Below are 9,993 nucleotides of genomic sequence, written 5' to 3'. Positions count from 1 at the left end.
AGAAAGAAGGAACTCCTGCCATTTGCAACAACATGGATGGAACTAGAGAGAATTATGCTTAGTGAAATAAGCCAGGCAAAGAAAGAAAAATACCATATATCATCACCTAATACAGGAAACTAAAGAACAACATAAACAAAGGAACTAAATAGAACGAAGAGCAGAATAGCAGTCAATAGGGGGGAGGGGAGAGGGAGAGAAGGGGGATAAGTAAGGGAAGGGTTTAATTAAAGAGCCTGTATGAAAGACTCATGGACGTGGACAACGGGGAGGGATATGATTGTGGGAGAGGGGGTGGGCTGGGTGGGGGAGAGAAATTGGGGAAAAAGGGGACAACTGTAATTGAAAAACCAAAATAAAAAAATTAAAAAAAAAAATAATAAAGGAGCAAAAATAAATCTGTCCCCCCCGACACGCACACACACGATCACTACCCTTGGATGTAGAACATTTCTGAGTGTGTGTTTGTTGAACGATGTATGTTTTTTAAAACTTCCATGGATATAAGAAACCTGTGAAAATTAAAACGGCACGCAACAGTATCTCAGATCAATGAGCACACTCTGCATCCTAACCTCCCGACTGCCCCGGCTGGTTATGTAAGAAGTGATCTATCACGTTGTATGCATTAGCTGAGGTACTGTGTAGATGAAAAGGTAAAACCATCCTGAAACAGGAAACCAGTATTCTTCCTGTCTAATCAACAAATCTAAAAGTTTATTTTTTTCAACTATTTACTCTGGCTTTTGTCCACCATGAGGGTGTGTCGCATCCTCAGCATTGAGAAGAAAGTTTTCACGAGCCACTGCTGTGTCCCCACCCCCTTAGAGAAAGAGGAGGAAAAACTGTTTCACACAGAAGATGTGAGGCATGTGCTTTGGAACTGCCACGCAAGTGTGGGCTGGAGGAACCAGGAGGGGTTTCACCTACATCCATTCAGTCAGCTACCGGGCTTTAAAGAAATTCCAAAGAGTCATCAGAAGAGGAAAAATAAAGGTAATGCTTTTGCCACACAGGTAGAATCTTTGAAAATATGTGTAATATGTAAAATATTTTGACACCCCCATGTTATTTTTCCAGAATTAACAGTATAAATTGCCTCTCTCGTTTGAGAGCTCCCTATCAGCCTCTCTAGTCACTACCCACGGCGACCTTGGCTCCTGCCACAATGCCCACGATGCACCTCTTGTCCTGCGTGGCACTAACTCTTGCATTCATCGCAGACGGTGCGCCGGCCTCGGGCTCCAGCGAGGACGCCCAGCAGCAGCTGGAGCAGCTGATGCTGGACCTGCGGCTGCTCCTGAGCGGGCTCCGGGTGAGTACCTCCCTCTCCCACGGCCAGGGCTGCACTTCACCCCTCTGCCTGCGGTGCCCTCTGTAGTGACTGTCTGCTGTGCTTTCTCAGAATTACAGGAACCATGAACTCTCCATGATGCTCACGTTTAAGTTTTACACGCCCAAGGAGGTAAGTGCGACTTCCCAAGTTCATTTCTGTGTTTTATTAAGACTTAAAGTACGATGGAAACTTGCACACTGACTGTATTAACAGCATTTCACTTGAGAAAAAGTAGTAACCTCAGGTTAAGAGAAAAGCCCAGGTTTGGGGATGGGGCCTCTGTAAAGTGGCTTTGCTTGTGTTTGCGAGGAAAGGGAGAGGGACGGAAAGGAGACAAGAATGCTATTCTCGCTTTATTGCTGGGATAGTTGTTGTTCTTGTAAACAAGGCTATGTTGATTACTGCTTCCTCTGAAAACGTAAAACCCTAGAGATATTCTCTTACACACTCTTACCATGCGAATGACCGACACTGATGCCAGAGGAGCCCACTTTAGGATAAGCCCTTTGTTTTAGGGGAGATGCCAACGGCTCTGCCTTGTGGGCGGCAGAGCACCCACCCCCAGCCCAGACCCCAGGGCCAGGCTGGCTGAGCTGCAATCTCAGCTCTGCCTCATCCTAGCTGTTGGGAACTTGGCCCAGCTGCCGCCTCCCTCTGCGACCCAGTTCCTTACCTCCGTGTGTGAGTAACTGCACCCACTGTACGGTCTGTGAGGGCCAGCGAGCCGAGGTGGTGAGCTCATAGCAACCTCGGGTGCACGGCACGCGCCATGCCAGCGCCGGCTACCAGCGGCAGGAAGCGCTGAGGACCAAGTTCTCCCTGGGGAGCAGACAGTGAGCCTTTGGACTCACACATCTCTCATGCCAGCAGACCTAGAGACTCTTGCCTTGTGCCTCATTGTCCAGGTTTCAAAGCTCGACTCGGGCGCTTGGGGTTCGGGCAGCTAGAGGAGCACAGTGGTCCAAGCCCCTGGTGCCCAGTGGGGGCCGCTGACCCTTGTGCAGTGACTGTGCACAGGGGACGGGCAGAGCTCTCTGGGAAGAGCCTGTCCCAGGGGGCATCCCCGCCCAGAAAATGCGGCTTAAAGGATCACAGGTGCAGCTCTATCCATCTACTTCTTCCTTACTCAGATTATGCGTCAGGTTACTCTTTTGAAAGATGAAAGGAAAGAACTCTGAGCTCTCCAGCCTCATCTGAGGCACACTCCGCTTACCTCCAGCAACTTAAAAGACGGCTTTTCTGCAGGGACTGGCTCTAAGTCATGCGTGCCAAGAACTCAAAGCCTTGAACTTGTAGAGCTTGCAGTACAAGCTTAGAGGCCAGTAGATGCAAATGTGAGATGAGTGTGGTGTAGCCCTGCCTCTCCCTCTGCAGATTGTTAGAAAGATAGCAGTTTCTAAATGACAACTCAAAATCTAGCTGAAAGCAAAAGTAATGTGACGAACTTCATTCACTTGTTCGTTTTGCCACCATTCCATGATCCTGAAAGATTCTGGAAAACTATAGAAACATTTAATTCAAAGGATGCTATGTAATGCTATAAAGAAAAAACTGAAATTTAATCCTGGCTCCTCCTAGGCACGTGGCCTTGGGGAAAACACGCATTCTGAGATTTACTTTCCTTACTTGTAACATAGAAATAACACTGTGTTACCTGTCTCAAAAGGCGGCTGTGAGACTTCCCTGGGCGTATTTAGGAGAAAACACTTTGAAACGATGCCATCCCACAGAAGGGTGACATGTTTTCAGAGTGTGTGTGTGTGTGTGTGTGTGTGTGTGTGAATCAAGGAGCCCAGCCAAAACGATGCCATCCCACAGAAGGGTGACATGTTTTCAGTGTGTGTGTGTGTGTGTGTGTGTGTGTGTGTGTGTGTGAATCAAGGAGCCCAGCCAAAACCCCTTCAAACACCGCAACGTTCTCCCTGATCGGCATGTTGTTTAAAGGTGCCTTCACGTCCTCCCAGCGGAGGACCCACGGAGACGCAGGTGTCTGTGACGTGCTGTCCCGAGAGCCAGTCCCCACGCGGCTCCAAGCACCTGACGCAGAAAACGCGGAGACTCTGACCGATGGCTCCCCAGAGTCCCCTCTCGGGGTCTCAGCCCGCGAGGCACGACGGCCTTCGTCACAGTGCGCGGCCTGGACTTCCGCGTTCCCGCTGCTCTGGTCCTAGTCACCTCCAGGCAGACGGGGGAAGAAATCTAGCCTCTATCTGTGATCTGCAACTGCGTGCAGAGATGCTGACTTTCTGCAAAGCCAAAGCAAACTAAAATCCATCACTCATTATTTGTTAACAACTAATCCGCATCGTGGGCAGCTGAACTCCAGTTTTTCCAGTTTTATAATGTAAACGCTACTGGCCCGTCCTGACAGGAGCACTGACGCAGGGAGAGTGGGCAAGTGTGTGCAGTGCTCCTCCTCATAAAGCAAGCTTGAGATTACTTTCCGATTGACCTTCAGTCAGACCAAACTGACCCGATGATTGCTTTCGTTATCCAAGGCCACAGAACTGAAACACCTGCAGTGTCTAGTGGAAGAACTCAACCCCCTAAAGGACGTGCTCAATTTACCTCAACGCAGAAACATGCGCCTGCGAGACCTCGAGGGACTCATGAGCAACATCAACGTCACGGCGGGGACCCTGAAGGTAAGGCTCCCTCCGGGGCCCGCCCTGGAAGAACAGGAGGGGGCGGTGGGAGACGGTGGAAATCCGTGCGGCGTCGCTGGTATCTGTGGGGCAGGTGTGCCCCGCAGGCCCGCTGGGAACACGCGTCACAGCCGTGTCGGATGCCGTCTTCTCGTGGGGCTGCGAGTGCCAAGGCGTGAGAGGAGCAGAGGGTCCCACCCTGCACTGCCACCTCCCTGTTCACGCCACACCGGGAGCAGGAGAAGACACTGAATGGAAATTCACAGAGAGCTGGCGGGTTTCATTATATATTTAAAAAATTTCTTCAGATCATTTTCCAGAATAGCCAACACTGATTCCCTACGAGGCCTTTTAAATGGGGTTTCCTTACCATTGGGAGAAGGAGTAAGAGATTTGTTTAAAAAATGGCAACCATGAAAATGGCCGATGGACTAATTAACTCCTTATTTAGGGGTAACACGGTCAGACTCTTAAGTCCCTAAATGCACAGGAAGCACAAGGGCCTCAGGTGATGAGAGACCCACAGCTCTTCCTTCTCATCGCAGGAGGTAAAAGGCATCCTGAATAAACAGTGTAATTTTAATGGTAGTGGGACCACGGCTCTAAAGCTACGTTCGTCAGCTCGAGTTGTTCCCAGATAGGAGTCACTTTATTAGAAGACTGTTTCTTTCCATCTAAGTTTTAAAAAGACATGGAGAGCAACGTCATCCAGACCTTGAGAGACTGTTTCTCATCGAGATCAGGGGGTTTGCCCTACGACTTTTTATGAATATCAGCAAACTCACTCTAAATTCTTGATGCAAAATTAAGATAAAATTATATGACCCTGTGTTTCAAAAGCCAGATATTTTTAAAAATCTAACCCTGTAAGAGGTTACAGTATTCAATTATATGTAAAAAAGACTATCACAGTACAACAGTTTATTTATAGAGAATACTTTATCTCACTCAGTTTATGTTTCCAGGATAGGAATTACTTTAAAAGTGAAAAGCCCTCTTTTGTCTCCCTATATATCAGAATATTTTCTTAGCTTGGCCCATGGAGGCAAAGTTGAAATAGCTCCTATCAGCAGAGGAGGTTAATTTCCAAAAAATCAGTCTTGGAACAAAATTTATAATGTCTAGACTTTCAAAAGTTGGCACTTGATTGATACGGAGTGGGGTGGGGGTGGGTATGAGCATTTAAGAGACTGTTCTTCATGCAAATTTCCCCCCAACAAGCTTGTCCTAACTTACTCCTGGCTGCTCCCATCTGGTTGGGGGAAAACGTGAAGGGAGTCACTCTAGTAGAACAACAGGAGACCTGAGCTTGAAAGAAGAAAGTATAATGTGTACAGCACTATACACAGGTAGCCTCTAGATACGGATTTACACCCAGAGGGAAGGAGGGTGAGGAACCTTATTTTGCATGCAGCGTTTAATGAAATATTTGTCTAGATCGGTTTTTATTATTTAAAATGCTTATAATTCTAGGGGAAAAATCCTGGATTCACTGAGATTGACAGAATTAACAAGTGAGGAAGATCTCAGCTTGCTTGTTACCGACACTTGATATCATAACACGTAGTTTCAGCACATTAATTAGATCATTTCAAAAACGGTGATTACTATGTTTAACCTACTTGAAAATAAAGGCCATCAGCCTCTAATACTTCAACTGAGAATCACCAATCGAATAATATATTAAAGGTAAACTACCCCGAGCTGCAAACAGGAAAGCAATGAACTCTGCTTTACAGGGGCCTGGGACAACCCTCCCGTGCGAGTACGCTGAGGAGACAGTGACCGTCACGGAATTCCTGAGCAAGTGGATCACCTTCTGTCAAAGAATCTTCTCAACGCTGACTTAAGGGCCTCCCATTTAAAATGGATCAGTCTATTTATTTAAATATTTAAAATTATATTTATTTTTGGGTGTATGGTCTGCCATCTTTTGTAACTATTATTCTTAGTATTCTGATGGTAAATATGGATCTTTGAAGATTCTTTTTGTAAGCCCCAAGGGCTCTAAAAATGTACGTAAATTATTTATCCCAAAGTATTTATGCTAAATTGTTAAATATAATGTATGTATAGATCAGTTAATAAAATTATTTAATAAAGTTGATGGACACATTATTCTGAGAACACGGAGTAATCACTAAAATATTTCCAAACTACTCATGCGACCAGCCTCGCGAGAGGGTTCAGATGCTCCAGAAGCCCCTCTTCCCCAGGAGGCACGTGGGAGAGGGAATGGGTTGCTCAGAGCTCTCGGGAGTCGTCTCTCCGTGAGACCCTCCCTGAGTGACTCTCAGTGTGCCACCTGTTCCCTGACCCAGACCCTGCCTCTGCCCCTGGAGCGAGTCAAGGAGCGAGTGACAGTGGGGAATGCGAAATCCATGGGGTGCTGAACCCGTATTAAATTACCATCAGTGGGAGCCCAGGATGAAATGCAGGGAGAGGCCAAGGTGGTGGGAGAGCCAAGGCCATGGCCTTTCACTGCTACAGCCACGGTGGTAATAAAAACTGCCACTATCACGGAGACGCTCCTGACGGTCCAGACGCAGGACGAAGGGAAAAGTGGGAAGTTCTGACCAGCCCGACACGGCCCGTTCCCGGCAGCCACAGGGCGCGCCTGGCAGGGCCTGACTCGGGTCTGCAGAGAGGACGCTGGCCCTCCGAGGCCTCCCACCCCGGGGCGGGAAGCAGAGGGACCCTGAGAGGTGGGGTGTGGACCCCGAGGCGGACAACACCTGTCTGTCCTGTCTGTCCTGTCGACAGGCAGCCCCTTTTCCGAGGAAAAAGCACTCCTTTCCTCAAAGCCTCTCAACGACTCACAAACTGAGGGCGATTTCCCCCCAGCTCGCCGCCCCCAGCTTTCCTGACCCCTCCAGGCCTCAAGCGGCAGCTGGGAAGGCCTCAGCACTGCTGGGCAGGCAGACACCGCGTGTTCAGGCCGACGGGGGTGGGCAGTGAGTCATGCCTAGGCCCCCCAAACCGAGATGGGGGCTCGACGAGGACGCGCAGTGCCCTCAGCAGCCGGCTGAGCGTGCGCCTGGCCTCCAAGGGGCCTCCTCCAGGGACGCCCAAGCACCAGAGCCTCCGCGCGGGAAACCCCGAGGACCAGGGATGGGTCGACACGGCGGTCCCCTCGTTTGGCCGGGGACCCCGGCAGCCAGCCGCGTTCGGCAGCAGTTTTCTCCCTCAGGACCAGACGCTCCTACGGCACCACTGAAACCATTAGACGGCACGCGTGTCTGACATCTGCTGGCGCACACAAGTGACAGAGCAGGGAGCTGTGTTTTAAGTCAGCTTTTAGGGTGTATTAGGATCAAGAGATTTTTAAAGAGGAAATTCTCATACTTCCTGTTTACGTAACAATATTCTTTCTCCTTTTTCACATCAAAGAACAGTTACCTATACCTAGGAACCAAGAATCCCACCTTGCTCTCAGAAAATAAACTTGCACAGTAAGGCACAGTAACCCTTCAGTAACTAAGGGTGTGAGCTTGACGGAATTCATGTCCAGTCCCCACCAGTGTTTTCAAAGTATTTTTACGTATTTCATGTACACATTGCACTTAAATTATTTTTCACAAGTTTCATCTAAAGCTCTCTTGAAATAATGCTCACTTCATTTCATGTGAAAAGTGAATTATAATTATCTAAGAATGCTTCCCAAGTAAAAAAATGCTGAGTTTCTGTAAGAGCTGTATCGGAACGGCTGTTTTGCCCCGTACAGGCACCACCTCGCTACATGATGGACATACGCACCCTTCTCACGAGACGGTTCTGAACGCCACTTCCTGACGATGTTTACGCCACGGCACAGATAAGAACGTGGATGACTGAACACGGGGTAAAAACAGGCTGTCCAAGGCCACAGCGGACCTTGCAGGGCTCCAGCTGCCCTGGACCCTCCCCTCCAAAGAGGGAAGGGGCTCAGCTTGGAACCCCCACCCACAAGCCGCCCCTCGGGCCGACAGTTGGACCGCCCCACTGTTTCTCCTGACAGCTGATGGGGCCGAGGGGAGGGAGGCCTGCCCAGGTACAAGCGGGGCCCCACCGGAGGACGGAGGACGCCAGCGCTGCGAACAGCCCGGCCCCTCGCACCTGCCCTGCCTTCCTCAAGGCGACTGTTCGGCTGCCACTCGGCTCTCCTTCCCTCCGGGCTCCGTCCGCACCCAGGGCAGCCCCGCACTCACACCGCCCGAGACTCGGGGCGCAGAGCCGGCCCAACAGCAGGCCCAGCTCCCCGACCTGCGAGCACCCCACAGCCCCTGAACGAGTCGTGCCCATCCCATCAGGAGCCTCTGCTACAGACACCCTCCCATGAATGCCATCTCCCTACTCTCATGAGCGAACACTGAAAACCAGACAGAAGCCCGAGCCGCAGCCCTGTTTCTCTCCGTCGGGTCCTCCCCGCGCCCCCGTGCGCCCACACCCCGGCCCCTGCCCACTGCCGGTGTCATGCGGCCACGCCAGCGTGCCCTCACCTGCAAGGCGGTGCTTCCCGAGGGTGCTCGCAGTCCCCCCCACAGCAGACAGCCTGGGACGAGTGGCAGCGCACAGCGCTGGGGCCTTTTCCCCGTGGGCTCCGTCAGAGGACCTTGGGCTGCGCCTCTCCTGAGCAGGCAGGTTTGGGACCGGCTGTTCTGTCCCCAGAGGACTCCTGGGGGTCTGCGCTCTCCTGGAAATTCCTCATCCTGCTGTCCCCACTCCTCAGCCACCTGTCAGACAACTCCAGGGGTTCCCTCTTACGTTTCCAAATTCTGATGCTAAGTGCTCCGTGATGTCCTGGGCCTGATGTTCTCCCTGCAGTCTCCCTGAGATGAGGCAACCGTCTTTTCCCACCACTAATTATCCTGTAAAAGCGATTCATAATTTCTTATCTTTACTCCACAACTTTCAAGGTCCCCAGTTTTCCCTCTGGGACTATCTCCTGTGACAAGCTTCTCGCCACCTCCCGACGGAGGAAGCACGCTGGGCACGGCTCTCAGCGTCTCCACCAGGAGCTCTGCGCTCGGGCCTCCAACCCCGAGGCTGTCCCCCCAGCCGCTGCTTTACTGCCTCCGTCTGGCATGAATTCTCGCTCCCGTGGGGGCCTGCTAAGTTTTACCCACTCGTTACGCCTGCTCGGGTGACAGAACCTTAGAGCTAAGAAGAGGGCTTCGGCTTGGAGGCCACTAGGCCCGTGGTCGGGGGAGATGTTGGGGGGTGGGGTGCACAGTCTGGGTGTAGCGGTCACTTCTCCGCAGCTGCACAGCTGTGCAGCCCAACACAGACGGGACAGACGACGACAGTGAGCGTTTCTGCTCTGCCCAAGAGCTGCCTGGGGCCCTTCAACCTATCAAGCTTCTCCCCTTGAAAAATACTGACAACCACTAGCAATAATCCCATCCTTGCAATAATGAAAACCTGAGCTGAGAGAGATCAAACACCGAGCACCCGCTGGGAAGGCCAGTGCTGGGTTTCACGCCACCTCCTGGCCCTTTCCTACTAACTGCCGTCTGCTCCGTCCTCAACACCCCTCCCGAGGCCCTACCTGGGGATGCCTTTCCTTTCTCTAAAGCTGAGCAGACGTAGCTCGTAGAGAAGCTCTGTCATTGTATGTTGAATAAGCAAGGGGTGCTTTCTATATTCTTCTGTAAAACAGGTGGGTATGTTTGTTTTATCTTACTCCTAAAACGGTACTTTTTTGAGGCAACGAAATGTCTTACACTGACTCTCATACATGGCAGCGTCTGACATAGGGCCTTCTCTAGTCAGGCAAACGTGCTGAGGTGAGCCTAAACTACTTGGTGGTGTAATTTTTTAAGTGTTAGTCCAAAGCAAAACACAGAAAATGTGAAGAGCCAAGAGAAGGTGAAAGATCTTGTACTGAAATTTTCAAAGGCAAATTTACTATAAAAAGTAATGGAAATAAAGGCTGGATATTAGCTATGGGAGGAAACAATTCAGAAATGGGACTGAAAATATTTAATAAGAAAATACCAGTTTGGAGAAATAAGCGATGAATATCATCTAATT

The 9,993-nt window shown here is 50.4% G+C and overlaps 1 protein-coding gene across 1 annotated transcript; it reads left to right on the top strand.

Moving 5' to 3' along the window:
* The first annotated feature begins 1,139 nt into the window (after positions 1 to 1,139).
* On the top strand, positions 1,140 to 6,008 carry IL2 (interleukin 2). The gene is made up of 4 exons (XM_090288795.1): positions 1,140 to 1,315; positions 1,406 to 1,465; positions 3,835 to 3,981; positions 5,721 to 6,008. Exons 1-4 carry the CDS (start codon positions 1,169 to 1,171, stop codon positions 5,829 to 5,831), a joined length of 465 nt encoding a protein of 154 aa, XP_090144921.1. The 5' UTR covers positions 1,140 to 1,168; the 3' UTR covers positions 5,832 to 6,008.
* Positions 6,009 to 9,993: the final 3,985 nt, after the last annotated feature.

Source organism: Furipterus horrens, unplaced genomic scaffold (assembly GCF_987537825.1).
Source record: "Furipterus horrens unplaced genomic scaffold, mFurHor1.1.pri manual_scaffold_10, whole genome shotgun sequence".
Lineage (NCBI taxonomy): Eukaryota > Metazoa > Chordata > Mammalia > Chiroptera > Furipteridae > Furipterus > Furipterus horrens.
The sequence above is the reverse complement of the archived record's forward strand: the minus strand, read 5'-3'. Positions and strand labels throughout refer to the sequence as shown.